Genomic DNA, 16,373 nt, shown 5'->3' on the forward strand with positions numbered 1-16,373 from the left:
CCTGTCAATCAAGGAGCAAAGGAACACGGTGCATGGTGCAGGTTGTGTTTAACGCCGTCTCTGGTGCCTGCAGAACTGAAAACACTGTCAAAACAATCTCCTTCACTTCAATACTGAGACACAACTGAAGGCTCAAATCAGGTACGTTTCTTAATGTATCAAGATGCTCATATATAACGCATTAAATATCATTATTGTGATTAGCCAAACGACTATTTAAAGCTGGCTTATTTAAGCCTATGAGACACTGGGCCATTGTTAAGACTGTGCACACAGCAATACAGGCGCATATACTTTCAATTGTACTTATGCATGTCAAAAACTCAATTTCTTATCTCTACTTACTTTAACTTTGTGACCAGCTATTAATATAGGAGTACAGGAATTAAGGAGGGAGAGTTGGAGTGTCTGAAAACATCATAAGTAAGACAAATATCCATAATTTAAAAATAAATACATTGTGAATTGTATTGCAACAAGCCTCTGACTTGTTCGTGTTTGTCCACAGTGTCGGGTTATCACCGTATTTTGTCCATCGAACATTTGAGTGATGTTCCTAACCCATGGAAAGGTTTTACCATGAACCGCTGCCTAGTGCTGGCTCTGGTTATTCTGCTGGTGAGCTCAGGAGTCAGCGAACTGCACGGTGAGTCATGATACACAACGTTTTATATGGTTTGTTTTCAGTGGTGGACTGTGATAAAGTACATTTACTCAGTTACTATTTTGACATACTTGTTCTTTACTTTAGTATTTTTATTAGATGTTTCATATACATCTGATTTACTATATTTCGGAGGCAAATATTGGACTTTTTACTCCACTACATTTATGTAACACTCATAGCTTTTAGCTATTTTGTCATATAAAAACACATCATATACTTACATAATACAACGCACTGCACAATCTACCCAGTATTTAAAAAAATATCTATTTGGCTCAACATTGGCAAACTGTAACATTAAAACAATATGTATTTGTTTGTGTTAAAAACTGAATTATATTTTTCTACAACACCATGAAAAGAGCTATTAACCGGGTATTTTTTTGATAGTAAAAAGTCAATTTTTATGAAAATACTTCTGCACTGTAACCTTTTGAATAAAGTAAAGGATCTAAGTACTTGTTACGCTACAGTTTGTTTCGTCTTTATACAGTAATACAGTATGCAACTTGCATGGATACTTCTCTATACGACATATATGTATTATTGTTACAATGTATTATTTTAATAGTTTCTACACAAACTATTTCTCCTCTGTTACAGTCAGCAGGATTTGTTTGTGTTTTATACAGTATATATTTTTTTCTCTAGATGCAATGGATTCTTTTGTTGAGGAGACAGGAATAAGGTCTTTTGTTGGAAGTCTGCAGGATGGTTCAATATTTCAGGTATAGTCTTTCTCTTTAATAAAGATTACCCAAACCTATTGGTTTCTATGTTGAGCGATTTAAAGGGTAAGATTTTTGTGATGTTATTTAGATTTCTTATCTACTCAGTGGTATAAATCAATAGAGGCCTTGTTTATACTGAATCTCTGTTTGCAGTTTAAAGGTACTTTATACTGAACGATGACACTTCTTGATGTTATCCCGTTTGCATGATGTGAATGTGATCCGTACAGTCAATAGTCAGCACTAAGCTATTAACTTTTTTTTATCAAGCTTACAGAAGTTTAAAGAAAAGATTGTCAAAATATGGAAATAAAAGAGACCCTAAAGCAGGGGTAGACATTAAGGGTAAAATGCCACTGGCCCTCCGGGCTGGTGGAATTGTATTATCACTGGCCCCACCATTGTAGCCACTGGCCCGGAGCATTCGTCCAAAGAAAAATCGAATTATAATGAAAAAGATTAACACATTTGTTGCAATAGTAATTTATGCACTAACTACATTACTACTTGTACTACAACATTTGAATCATCAGTTCTTCCTCATTTTCCTCAATTGTTCATATTTGGTTTATTAAAATAATGATATTGTGGTCACTGGTCATTGTTAAAAAATGTCTGCTATTATTATGAGTATTATTATTTGTATAATGCACTTTCTGCCTTCCTGTCATTAGGAGTTAGAAACGTAATGGCTATGTCATAGATTAGATTACAACCTTCATTATCCTAAACTGCTGGGACATTTCCCTATAGCCAATACCTTTATATTTTCTACTCTTCACTTACTTGTCAGCATAGGTCGGCATTGATGTACAGAGCCGACAGAAGACCTTGTTTATATTGGCATCATATTGAGAGGTGCAGTGACGCGTCATAAAACCAGGAAGTAAGCTACTGGTTCCCTCGACAAAATGCAATGGGATTTCTCCACAGGGTTTTGGAAAATAGCTGGAAATAAGGTCTGTGGAAAATAAACCTGTTGCACGTTTTGTTCAGCCGGATAATCTCCAAGTTTTGTTACCCTACTTTTATAATTTGCGAATCATAAATCTAATCGATAGATTATAAAAGGGTCGCGTAGGACGCGTTACAGTGTGGCTAAAACCTTCTCTCCCTCTTCTTCTCATACTCCCTGTCACTCTCCTTTAACTCCTCCGGTGACTTTCTTTTGTTTGAAGATTGTTTTTTGCCCGGCGCTTGGTCGGTTACCGCTGGTATTAAAAACATTTTTGGCGAATGGTTAGGTGGCGCAATAGTCTTTAGTGAAGAAGGAGCGCGCTCCCGCTCACGGGAGCCTGCTCGCGCTGCGCTCCTCAGCAAACAGCTGTTTGCTTTTCACCCAACAACGACAAAACGCCTCACGAAACGCTATGTTGTAGCGTTAATAAACGAAACAATTCAACTAAATTGCTAGTCAAAATACCAATACCACAGGACAATTTTTTTTTTAAAGCAATATTTTTAGTGGCCCGATCGGGCAAGTGGAAAGTACGTTATGCTGGCCCGGGGTGTCTAAATAGTGCTTCCGGGCCAGAGGGCCATTTATAATGTGGAGCCCTGCCTAAAGCATTTACTTCATTTAGCTTTGAGCTCATTTCCATCCGTAGTCCCTGACATTCAACATTTCTACACTTCTTAGGCCCATCATTTAGAAATGTAGACATGCTTACAGTGTTGAAGTGTTTGTAAATCGCTTTGGATAAAAGTGTATAATACAAATTATAAAAATGCTGTTAGGCCAATAAGTTCAATGCATTAGCGATACACACTTACTATTGGTAAGTATTGGTCTCACTGGATTGCAAGTATGACTGCACTTCATTGCATCACTATATACGTGACATTTTTAAAGGGTACACGTAAAAAAAAACTGAAGTGAATTTATAAAGATATGTTCTGCTTTCATGTGGTGGTATATTGTGTGTATTTGAGGAATCACTTCTGAACTCAGACTGTTTTTCCTGTTGCCTGTCTGCAGATCTCACTATGGGACAATTTCATGGGGTGGTGGGGAACTGAAGAACTCGGAGCGATAAGAAGAAGAAAAAAGCCGATTGGCAACAACTCCATCCTGAAACCCAAACCTAAAGTATGATTTGAAAAAATAAATGTAATCAACTTTCACAACAGCATGTTTCCAAATTGAGAACACAAATCATGTTCATTATACAGTACCTTGCATTTAATAAAATAAAGATGCAGAAGCCTAATCCATTTTTTATTTCATTTGTCAGACAGGAAACATTAAATCTACCTTTTAGCATCACTGATTTAGAACTGTAATTTACTGCCACAGTGCAACAAAGTCTTATATTGTCTGTAAAGTTTGCCTTTAAAAACATTGTAATAAAACATATTTACCAAAAAATATGATGATACTTATATTTAACTGAGTGTGAAAATACTGCAGATAATACATTGTCTTTATACTGTATGTGAAAGCATATAGCATAAAGAGACCTCTAGGAATGAACACGCACATTTACTAAAAGCAGAGGTGGACAAAGAACTCAAAACCCTTATTGAAATAAAAATAGTAATTTGACAGTAAAATTACAAAAGTAATAGTCAAGTATATTTAAAACACCAAAACTGGACAGTACTCATTCTGCTGCAATTGCCCATTTCAAAATGAAATATGTTATATTATTGGATTATAATTATTGATGCATCAACGTGTTCACCATTTTAATGATGTAATTGTAGAAAAATAAGCTATTTTTTAGGTTGGAGTAAAGCACACAATATACTTGCCTCCTAATCCTAAAATAGAAGTATAAATTAGCAAGAATTGTAAATAAGTGCAATTCCCTCAAAATTATACGGATGAAAAGTACATACATGTACTAATGTACTGTCCATTGCTGACTCCCAGAGTATTAATACTGTAGGAATAAATAAATGATAATAACGTGTGATATTTAAAATAGTTTTACAAGTTAAATATGCAAAAAAAATATTTTGTGTCGTAATAAAACTACAAGACGAAAACATACTCAGCGACATCCGCACTCCTTCGCCAACATGTTTGCTTCGAGGTAGATGCAAGTCCCTCTTTCGGTCAGGCTGATCACATCCAGGGGATCGTAGGCTGTGGGCACACAGCAGGGGGCCCGCTCCTCCAGGTTCCCATTCTCGATGTAGGAGTTGAGCAGCTTGGCGTGGCAGGTGGGGTTGCTCAGGGGGAAAACGCACGGGCCTTGGCAGTTGTTGATTCTAGCCGTGTCGGGACCCCGGAATCCATTGAGCAGGGACACGGTGAGGCTCTTCAGTCCGCACGTGGTGTTGCCAGTGCTGTCTCTGGTGGATCGCAGGCTTCTCTGCATCTCGTATCCACGGGCCACCGTCTGCAGGGCCCTCAGCAGAAGGAAAGCACGGTACTGGCTCGCTCCTGTTCAAGAGGGAACACAAGCACCAGTTACAAAGTGAGTTTCATACTGCCAGGTATCTTTATTGATTATAGTGCTTCTTATCGATTAGATGATTTATTTCATAGTATATGAACGTGCAAAGTAACCCAAGCTGTCAGATAAATGTAGGTGAGTAAAAAGTACAGAGCAGCACTTGAATAAACGTCTACATTGCTAAGGACTGTGATTTCCAGGGGCTTTAGTTATTTTGCAAGACTGAAGAAGCTCAACTCATTTGAAAAAAATACATTTGATCCACATATTGAGTGAGCTATGAAACTAAATATCAAATATTGCATATCAATATTCCATGAACAATAATTAAAAACAATTATGCTTTAAAAAGAAAAACTATGAAATCCTTGAAAATAAAAAGAAGGGGTGCGATTAAATAAGTGTAAACTTCTTCCCACCCCTTTTCGGATGTGTAATTAAGTAGATTATTTGTTTATACATAATTTAGAATCAGTCATATTTTTGTATATTAATTTGACACTGATTAGTTTTGTATTGTATAACAATTCTCATGTAAAAATGTTGTATTAGTGTTTTACACATTCGAAATAAATCCAATCAAATTAAATCTTCCATAAAAACTAGTTGAGTAAGCATTACCAAAACCAAGGGATACATTGAAAATAAGTTGATGTAGTAAGCTTGAAATAGTGGTTGAAATGTCTAGCTTAAAGCTAGAGCAATGGATACATGCAAATAAAAGCAACGGCTGAGTATATTTAGTTACTAAAAAAGCAGCACGTTGAAATAGTAAACTTAAGGTGTGGATTCGTTGAAATAGTTAGCTCCTAATCCTGTAAGGGTAATATATAAATACCTGAAATGGATGAAAAAAAACATGTCAGCTTAAAGTAATACATTAATGATTCAAATATCCACCATCTGCCACCTTAAGTTGTTGAATGAAAACCTTAACCGACCAAACATTGATAGACCAAATATATGGGAAACATACTGTATTGCTATCATATTTATTCAATGTAAAAGGAAATCCACCTTAACTTAACACTGTGGAACCTGACAGGAGGCTTGATTAGGGGTACTTGTGTTCATCTGAAGGGTCTGTAGCTCTGACAACAAAGCTTGGGAACATCTGCTTTAGGAGTTTTCTTGAACACATCACCTGCTGGAGGTTCCTTCTCTGGAAACGCACTGAGTTCGGTGAGCCTTCGCAGCCTCTTTGTGGCTCTGCAGCCAACCTCCCCCTCCATCTCTATGACCTCCGTCACCTGCGTCACAGTCTGCTGCAACCTCTGCTTCACCTCCTGCAGCAGAGCAGGAGACATGGCCAACTCCCCAAGATGCACCTGAAACATGGAGCCCCGGCTGGTGAAGGAGAAGATGGTCGGGGAGGAGGAGTTGATCAGTTCAGAAAGCAGGGTGTCACTGGAGGACAAATCGAGCGGCAGGGGGGGCAGGGAGTCTAAGGAGTCCAGCTGCAGGGCGGGGGACTCAGGGGGGTCCTGAGGCGGGACTTCATCCAGGAACCTCTTCAGCTCACAGAGAAAAGGGGTCTGTGAGGAGGCCGGGGATGAAGTGTGGGTATATCTGAGAAACAGAGTGAAACATGTTGCTGAGCATCTCTCTGGCAATGGTTGAGTAACATGTCAACAAGGAACATGAAAGCCAAGAAAACCTTTTTTCTGTTCCTCCTTCCCCAGAGAAAAGCAGAAGTGGAGTCATGCTGGTGGTACTTCCTGATTTTCCACCAATAAGAATGTCTCGTAGGCTTTGGTCTGCAAAGAGAGGAAATGTGAGGTGAGGGCACATGAAAAAAGAAATGATATCAAATGTCATATCTTACACAGGTCATATCTTGCTAATGTCTTATCTTATTCCTACCATTCACTACTCATGACATATCTTACTAATGACTGATGTTACTTCTTACTCATATCAGGCTTTTTTGTTTCAATAGACATCCTCCATCTGTGGTGAACGCCGCCCTCTGATGCTTTTCCTGTAAGCATTATGTACTGTGTTTTCTCTGAAATGCACACAGACTAGAAGAGAACAGTAGTAGAAAAGAAAGAAGAAGACAACCATGATCATCTACAAAAGATTTAGGGACATCAGGACAGTTTTAAAACAGGCAATATTTACACAAGGCCTGTCTGTACCTGTGTGTTAGGATGCAGCGACGGACTGGAGAAAGTGACGTCCAGGTTTCCTCCTGTGAGCGGACTTTCAAACACCAGGAGCAGCACGGGGTTCGGCTTGAGCAATGGAGACGGTGGGAGGTCAAAGGTCAACAAGAGCGCTCCTCTTTCATTTTCCTCTGCCAAAATCACTGATGGAGAAATCAAGACATTCTGTAAAGATAAAAAAAAAAAAAAATTCAAACAAATGATTGCGTTCAGAGAGCAATAATACCTCCAGTTGGAGGCAAAAGCTCCAATCCATCCCTATGGTTTCTCCGTGTTTCCTTAGCAAGCTGCAGTAAGACTGATGAGCGTTCAGATGCCGTGCAGACTCCAAACTGATACACACTGGAGTTTGTGAGTTCATCATCGTTACCAACACTTTCACGCAGCGCTGCAAATATGTCATCCACAAAGCACGGTGCATAGTGAGGGGCGGGATGAGAGACTGTGGATGCTGTTGTTGGAAAGCTGTGCTCTGAATAAAGAAAAAATACAATAACATTACAAACTAAAATAATATGTATCCTTGGAGATTATTCAACTGTGCAATATTTACATCAAGTTGGCATTATTACTATACTAAAATGTACATTTAGAATAACTATCTGGTTTTCAGCATCACCATTATTAGTAAACTGCTATTGTATTATTCGTTTTTTTACATACATATATATATATATACATATACACACATATATATATATACTATATATATATACATATATATATATATAGTTTTTTTATATTTTGGACAAATGTGCACATTGTTACTTGGACTTCTTTCATTTCTATAAATGTTTTTATTTGATTGAAATGTTCAAATGGAGCGACTGTTATACAATTAAATTCCTAAACATATATTGTGTTAAACATATGTTTACAAGTTTATTGTTGTTATATATTATGGAACAATATGCACATTTGTACTTCTTTACCTTTAGATTAATTATTTTGAAACATAGAATTGTATTTTATTTGACATAATCTATTGTCTGGTTTTCTTTTGATTGCAATTTCATATTAAAATGGAGCAACTTTTAATAAATTCAATTTCCCGCTGAGGTTAAAAAGAGTATTTCTAATTCTGATTGTGAAAAATAAACGAGAACTTAACGCATGCAAACAATCCAAAACACACTTATTGACCAGATAAAAACATAAAAATAAAGGCATTGCACAGAACCGCATAAATATTATTGCAAACCGCTCATCATTGTGCAGAGTCTGACCTGTGAGTGAGAGGCTGCGGGCCGGGGGCCGTCCATGGGAGAGATGCAGGCCAACAGTGAGCCTGGAGCAGCAGAACATCAGGGCTGCGACACAGAACACATCCACAAACATCTTCATTCTATCTGTCTGAACCATAGACTGGTCTGAACATGTCTGGTCAGACCTATCTTTATCACATGTTATGAATGTGTCAAGCTCGGGAGGTAGGGAGGTATATGCTCCCACCTTCTCTTCTCACTAACGTGGTCACGTGCTGCCAAATATTTGGCCTTGATCATTTATCGGTGGATTCTATTTTTAGTTGTTTGCTGCACAGAAATATGTGTCTTTCACCTCACAAAGGCAAGTTGAAGTCTGATAATGGGAGCGAATGAAAGGCAAATAAAAGGCAATATTGTTGGTTTGGAGCTTAATGTGTGTAAACTCAAATGCATATCCAAGTATATATTATACACAAAAGAGATAAGAGGAACGTTCACACCAAGTCTTTTTCCCACAATATTTCATGAGAACTCTTTTAGTTCTGATGAACTAAAGCAGATCGCGTTCACACCTCAATAAATCCCTGGGGGTGGATTAGGCAAATGAAGCCGCTGACGTCACTTCTTCTTCTGCTGCTTTGGGTTTACTGGCAGGCCGCAAACAATTTATGTCCCCACCCGAAAGTCCTCGGAGTTGGGGACTGGCTTCAGTATAAGCTGCTGGGAGTCCCAGAGTGAATGTAGTAAATCGCCAGAACGCTGACATCTCCACCGCTCCCATGTTTTCTTTTGTGTTGCCATAAATTAGTCTCTCTACGTTTCTGCGCTGGGCTAATGCTAATGCGAGTATAATAAAATGGCGGCTTCACAAAGCTTTTTTTTTGTTTTACGGGGCGTGGTAACTGGGACTGAAAAGGTGGTAAAAATGGTTCTGATGAACTCATTTAGTTCAGGGGGCTTTTTGGTGTGAACGCAAATATATCTGAGTTCTGTTGAACTATTGTGGGAAAAGTGCTCCGGTGCGAACGCGCCAAATGTGTTTTAACCCTTCATGATTGTATAGCAAAGCTTCACTGAATGTAGAAAAGACACAGATGAGTTGAATGTTGTTTTTCATAAAAACACCTGAGCTGAGCAGCTACATTAAAAAACAACAAGCTCTATTGTGTTTGAATCAAATAAAAAATACAGAAGTGTAAAAGATAAAAAATAGCTGTGTGTTGCATATGAAGCCAGAGCCAGAGGATGGTTAGCTTAATTTAGCATAGCATATGGAAGCAGTTTGAAACAGCTAGCCTGGCTCTGTCCATAGTTTACAAAATGTGTCTACCAGTAGGCTACATCTCACTATTCAACTCGTTATTTTGAAGACTGCAACAAGGAATTAACCCATAAGAACCTGGACCAATTTCTGGCTCAATAAAAATTAGTGGGAGCATAACACAGGTTGAATAGAGCACATAGAACACATGTCTAAAAAAAAAATCTAAATTCCACCACCAGATGACAGAGATCTGAAAAGTGACATCAGTGTCACTGCAGTCTTATTTGATTGTTAAATTAAATTATTAAATGTACAGTGTTTTCTGACATTTCTGACATTCCTGAGCACATTCCATTAACTCTGAAGCTTCCAAAGATGTTACCATAGGCATATTATGTATGGTTGGAAAGCTGAGAAGGAATGGAATCCATTTCAGATGACTTAGTCATGGTCAAACCATCTCAGAAAGAGCACAGAGAGAGAAAGGAGTATTTGCATTTCCGATTGCCCCCAAAAGGGCCCGCATGCCATTATTGGCCCCAAAAGTGCCCCCACCAAACATCTCTACACCTAGGCATGCCATATGTTTTTTAACATCTACATTTCCCAAGGAACAATTATATCAAGTCCATTCCCCAAGGTCCATAAGACCTTCCCAGAAGGAGTTATCATCAAATAAAGGTCAAGTGTTGTCGCCAGAGCACCACACCTGCAGCAAGGGACTGATCATTAGTGCTCACCTGACTCACCTGTGTTGATAACGCAATTGCACTCTATTCAAAGACCATGTCCATGTCCCACACTGTCCTCAAGAGACAATACAATATGTATTATATCTATTATATGTAATATGCCATGTATTACTAGTGTAGAACAAGTGCCATTCATTCATTTTTCACACCAGGTGTCTGACATTTCAAACTGGACCAGGTGAGAGGTGGATCTTTGTCTGTTAGGTCAATGTCAATCTTCATTTGTCTAAAATTAATCAGACTGAGAATGTAGCTGACTTTTTATTTTTATCAACATCCAATGCCACTTGAATAATAAAAAAAACAATGTCCGGCTAGAAATTATTTCAGATCAACAGCAGGAAAAGTACAATCTGAACAATAGAAAACATGTTGCCTGGTAGATTTGGAACCATTTGGAACACGTGAAACAGAGTGTCAATAATCACCAGGAATATTTTTAATTCCACAACACCTACATCTCAACAACTTCCCGTTCCTCTTCTCCTCCCAGTCATCCTACACTATCCTTTCCAAGCCTACTGCTGGCTGTTTAGAAATGGTAGCCTTTGAAGCAGTTTCTCTCTTCTGTGAAGCAGAGATGCACGTCGCATTTCTCACACAGGGTGGTGGTTGCATTTGTTTTGCAGACTGTGCAGCGGCCACGCTCGGTAGATTTCACGGGCCAGTGTCCAAAGTGGTCCTTACGGACATCATCAGGAACTCCAACACGGACTCTCTTTCTCGTGGGAGGTGCTGAAGGAGATGGAGTGTTCATGTCAAGTGATGGGCGCCCCCTTCTTGCCTGGATGAGGATGAGGCAAGTTGCCACCTCTGCCTGGAATCTTCTTAGATTCAGTGCTCTCTCACCGATCAGCTTGCAGTCGTTCTTGTAGATCAGCCACGCGTTGACCAGGGCTACCATGAGGGTGTGCCAGAAGAGGTAGATGTACCATCTCCGTGATCTCATGTGGTATTTGTACCGGAGAAGGCATCTATCCATGAGATCCACCCCCCCCATGAAGGTGTTGTACTCTTTGACGACATTAGGCCGGATGACGTCAAGGAATGCCTTCTGGGGTTTGCTCCAGCGCCTAGCTTTGTCTTGTGGTTCCACTGCTGTTTGAGAGGAGATCAAGGTGACAGGTCTGTTGTCATGCCACTTTACTATGGCCATGGACCCCTCTTTCTCCACCCGGCAATCGAAAGATCCTCTGCCTCTCTTGGCAAGACTCTTGTCATCCTCAAGCTGACATCCAGCCAGGCGACTGCTGCGGACTGTTCCTGTAATACATAAAGAATAAGACAAGATGAGTCAAAACTAGAAACAAAGGAGAATGAGACCATAGGTATGTTGTTATTACCTGTGTGTGTGTGTGTGTGTGTGTGTGTTTGTGTGTGTGTGCGTGTATGTATGTGTGTGTGTGTGTGTGTTACCTGTGTAGAAGATCTGCCGCTGACGAAGCTCTCGCACCAGTGCGGCTGAAGAGAAGAGGTTGTCGGCGAACACTTTGTAGTTCTGGCCTGATGGAAGAGTTTCACACAACTTGACGACCACATCTCCTCCCATTCCAAGTGTGGTTCTTTTCCCAGTGCCACCTTCATAGACCTGGAAATCACATAGGATTCCGTCGGATGAGCAACGGGCCCAGATCTTGAATCCCCAGGGGTGGGGTTTGCCCTTCACATATTGCCTGATGGGGCAGCGCGTTCCTCTGAACGAGACCATCTGTTCATCGATGGAGTTGTGCTCCATCGGGGTGATCTGGAGACATTGTTTGCGGAACATGTCAAGCCATGGACGGATCTTCCAGCACTTATCCCCTTTTTGCCTGTTGGATGGAGCCTCGTTGTCGGTGAAGTGGAGAGATGTGAGGAGGGTCTGGAAACGGTCGCGTGACATGTTGTCAGCGACCATGCCAATCCTTGTGTCGTTTTCCCAGTAGACACGGTTTCCTGGAAGCTGGCAAAGTCCCATGCGCAGGTACATGCCGATTAGGATTTCCAGCTCCTTTACTGTGGTCTGCACGTTCTTGTGGGTGGCAGAGGTTTGAACGCTGTAGAGGTTGGTTTGCTCCATCATTGCCACAAGCATCTCATCTGTAATGAACCTCCTGAAGTACTGCAGGGGAGTGGGGAGCTCATCTGGAGGTTGGACCCTCTCTCCTTTGAAGGTGTGGTCTGGTGTTTCAAAAGCTTTTTTTCGCCATAAGAATCTTTCTTGGCCAGTAGAACGGTGGGATGCTGCAGTCGGAGGTTCTTCATTAGGAGGTTCTTCTCCCTCTGGTTGAGGTGGTTCCTCTTCCCCTATGTCGCTTTCCGACTCATATGGCTCCTCCTGATAATCAGGATCTAAGACAGGATCATCAAATTCATCCTCATCTTCATCCTCACCACCTAATCCCTCCACCTCACTTTCGTTTCCATCCAGGATTATTTCCAGGATCTTCTGGATGTCCTTGTCTCCATCCCACCTATTTTTCCTGTTCATCTAGAGAAGAAAATATGGAAAATAATCATGACTTTCAGCTGATGTCATCATGTAACGTTGGTAGCACTTTACCCTACAGCACGGTAATTATCATTTCCAGCTGTGAGGTAAAGTGCCACATGACGTTAGTCCTAAACCTGCCATGTTGTAGGTAGCTAGCTAGATAGTAGTATAAGTAACTAGTTATTACTAGTTATAGCTAGCTATATATATATAATATAATAACAATATATTACTGAGTATAATTGAATTAAGTAAACTGATCAGATAATGACAAGTTTTCTAATTGTGACATATAGGTCACAACACTTATTTTTTTTACCAGTTTAGTCTAAATGCCTGCAGTGACGTCTATGTCACACACATATTTACTTGCTCTTTTACCACAGAATAAAAAATAAAAAGTCTAAACAATGATTTATATTCGACAAACAACATGTTATCCAATATTTCAACCATAGGATTTGATGGATCTTACCTTTTATCCTCAGGATGGGCAGAGGGGCAAATTAGCTGGCAGACTGAAGTTAGCTTGTGGAGAAAACAGTCAGGAAAGGTGGCTGCTAATTGAACATGAGGTCATCCCAATGGTCACATGACCTTTCAGAAATGTGACTTGGGTGTCGCTTCAGGACTATATGAGTTGAAATTAAGGGTATACTTGAAGTGACACCCCTGCTACACCCTAAAATTGTGTGTGACATGCGCGTCACCTCAGGTTCTTATGGGTTAAATATGAACAAATAGCCCTCTGTTTACGGTGAAGAAGGACCTTGGGCCAGACTTAAAGAGACGCTCCTCGTTCTCCTGCTGAATACTAAACATGGACTTTGGATGCGTGCAAAACGGCGGATTAGCATGGGAACAACATCCACTAAAGGCAGGGTAATTCACTGGGATGTCAGCAGCAACATGCACTGTGCATACATGCTCATACAGAGGCTTTAGAAACACACACACACACACACACACACACACACACACACACACACACACACACACACACATACATACATATTTTCCTGGCAGTAATCAGAGTGCAGTGTGTTTTTCTCTGTGGTGTAATTCATCAAAGTGACGGATGCCAATGAGTCTCAGTCAGCCAGACAGCCATGGCCAATCAATCATCAATCTACCTGCTCTTTGTTTCACAGCCCTCTGCGGGCACCTTATTTCGAACACACACACAAACACACACACACACACACACACACACACACACTTTCTTTACAATTTGTGTGGTTCCTCCTTCCTGTCTGGTTCAGTGTGTAGAATCAGGCACTACTCAATAAGGGTTGGGGGTTTATTTCCCCCAATTAGACCACCTAAAGTGAGTAAGTAATCAAGAAGAAGTTCGTTAAAGGGTTAATTGGTGGGTATTGAGTCATATAAGTTAACACGTCTGAGGTAAAGCAAGTGTCAGGAGTGGGATTTGAACCCACGCCTCCAATTGGAGACCAGAAGTCCCTTTGATCAGGAAGGAGTCGATCCTTGAGTCTGGCGCCTTAGACCGCTCGGCCATCCTGACTACTGCTTCTCTCACTGTTTCTTCTGCAAAAAGGAACACCTAATAGTCCTACTTCAATTATATCTGGGACTTAATGAGATATCTCAGATTACTATTAGATAGATTGCCATGCCAAACACTCCAAAACCTTCAAAAGTCATGTCTTTTCAAACCACCAACAGAACTTCTTTGTGTTGATATACCCGTCCTGCTTATATTTGACTCAGATAACAAAGATTACTAAAATCTAAAGATTACTGGACCTATAGGAGTTTAATTATGTAATGTACCGCACTGAAACCAAGTATACTACCCATTGATACTTTACATACATTTCTACTACTACTACTACTACCACTACTACCACTACTACTACTACTGCTACTACCACTGCTACTGCTACTGCTACTGCTACTACCACTACTACCACTACCACTACCACTACCACTACCACTACTACTACTACTACTACTACTACTACTACTACCACTACTACCACTACCACTACTACTACCACTACTACCACTACCACTACCACTGCTACTACCACTGCTACTGCTACTGCTACTGCTACTACCACTACTACCACTACCACTACTACTACTACTACTACTACTACCACTACTACCACTACCACTACTACTACTACTACCACTACTACCACTACCACTACTACTACTACTACTACTACTACTACCACTACTACCACTACCACTGCTACTACCACTGCTACTGCTACTGCTACTGCTACCGCTACTACCACTACCACTACCACTACCACTACCACTACCACTACTACTACTACTACCACTACCACTGCTACCGCTACTACCACTACTACTACCACTACTACTACTACTACCACTACTACTACTACTACTACTACTACTACTACTACTACTACTACTACTACTACCACTACTACTACCACTACCACTACTACCGCTACTACCACTACCACTACCACCACTACTACTACTACCACTACCACTGCTACCGCTACTACCACTACTACTACCACTACTACTACTACTACTACTACTACTACTACTACTACTACTACTTCTACTACTACCACTACCACTACTACTACTTCAACATCTACAGGACAGATTGAAAAATCATTTGGCTCAAGGGTTCATGGTTCCCAGATGATGAATCCTAATGATTTTGGTGATCGTCTCACTTCTCGTCTAGTGCCATAAGTCACTCTTCACTTTGGTGTATGACTAAATACTTCCAGAATTAAGATTATGACATGCTTTACTTGGGGTAAAATGAGACCACTCGGCGATCCTGACTACTTTAAAACCTATCTTCGGTCTTGGATTACCGACCTATAGAAGCTAAAATGTTTTAATAATCTACGAAGAATTGTACCCCACAGAAAGCAAGAATACTAGTACCCATTGATACTATACATACTTTTCTACTACTACGATCCACCAGAGCATTTCCATCAATACCAGACTGTTACATTGTGAATTAAAAATGCCATTACTCCTCCTCCTCAGTATTTGGCAGCGCTGGAATGATAAATAAATCATTCCCAGCACCTTGGACGTGTTGTTAACAAGTCGCGTATTGATGTAAGTGAGATATTCTATTTGTTCTCTAATGGACCTAGAGAGTCGCTCAATTTGTTTTTTTCATAATTGCCAAGAAGATGAACATGGTTCTGTATTATCGATCAACACTCACTTTCCAATCCTGCATCCTGGAACATAAATTTGACCGTCAGCGAATTGAGTTTGGCGAGGATTTAAATAACCTTCATCACACACACTCGATTATTTGTTTTATAAAGTAAATACATTCGTTATTAGACAAAATGCTTTCATGTAATTCAATGTTATTTTCTGTATCTGAAGCACAGTTGAAGACGAGGCCACATAATTTCCTTCGCTCTTCCTCCTACGAAACGTTGTTTTTCTGTCTCTTTCAAGGGCTTAATTAGAGACACACGAGAGAATATGTTTTTATTCACACAGAAATGGAGTGAGGGGAGTGGGAGTACAGCAGAGACACAGCTTCATTACACCGAGCCAGAGTGAATGAGGTTTTTAGATAACATCCCAAAATGCACTGTGGTTCTTTGTCCCTGCTTTCCATTCAATTTGCATCCCACTGCCTGATTTTGTACCTGCCGTTCTTCTTTTTCATTTTCTCTGACACATCTCAGGGGGAGATCGATGGACTGTG

The 16,373-nt window shown here is 40.2% G+C and overlaps 2 protein-coding genes and 1 long non-coding RNA gene across 3 annotated transcripts; 1 reads left to right on the top strand and 2 right to left on the bottom strand.

Moving 5' to 3' along the window:
• LOC307017803 lies at positions 1-4,017 on the top strand. Its single transcript, XR_013802259.1, has 5 exons — positions 1-141; positions 363-423; positions 509-646; positions 1,319-1,395; positions 3,377-4,017. It is a non-coding gene; the product is annotated as an uncharacterized lncRNA (long non-coding RNA).
• Positions 3,604-8,383, bottom strand: LOC307017798 (muellerian-inhibiting factor-like). The gene is made up of 7 exons (XM_079647572.1): positions 8,197-8,383; positions 7,197-7,442; positions 6,944-7,113; positions 6,715-6,826; positions 6,460-6,559; positions 5,947-6,371; positions 3,604-4,789 (listed from the first exon to the last, which is right to left on the bottom strand). The coding sequence occupies exons 1-7, from the start codon at positions 8,330-8,332 to the stop codon at positions 4,395-4,397; spliced, it is 1,584 nt and encodes a 527-aa protein (XP_079503698.1). The 5' UTR covers positions 8,333-8,383; the 3' UTR covers positions 3,604-4,394.
• Positions 8,384-10,442: 2,059 nt separating this feature from the next.
• Positions 10,443-13,383, bottom strand: LOC307013158 (piggyBac transposable element-derived protein 3-like). The gene is made up of 2 exons (XM_079640414.1): positions 11,611-13,383; positions 10,443-11,457 (listed from the first exon to the last, which is right to left on the bottom strand). The coding sequence occupies exons 1-2, from the start codon at positions 12,662-12,664 to the stop codon at positions 10,727-10,729; spliced, it is 1,785 nt and encodes a 594-aa protein (XP_079496540.1). The 5' UTR covers positions 12,665-13,383; the 3' UTR covers positions 10,443-10,726.
• Positions 13,384-16,373: the final 2,990 nt, after the last annotated feature.

Source organism: Notothenia rossii (assembly GCF_949606895.1).
Source record: "Notothenia rossii genome assembly, chromosome: 1".
NCBI lineage: Eukaryota > Metazoa > Chordata > Actinopteri > Perciformes > Nototheniidae > Notothenia > Notothenia rossii.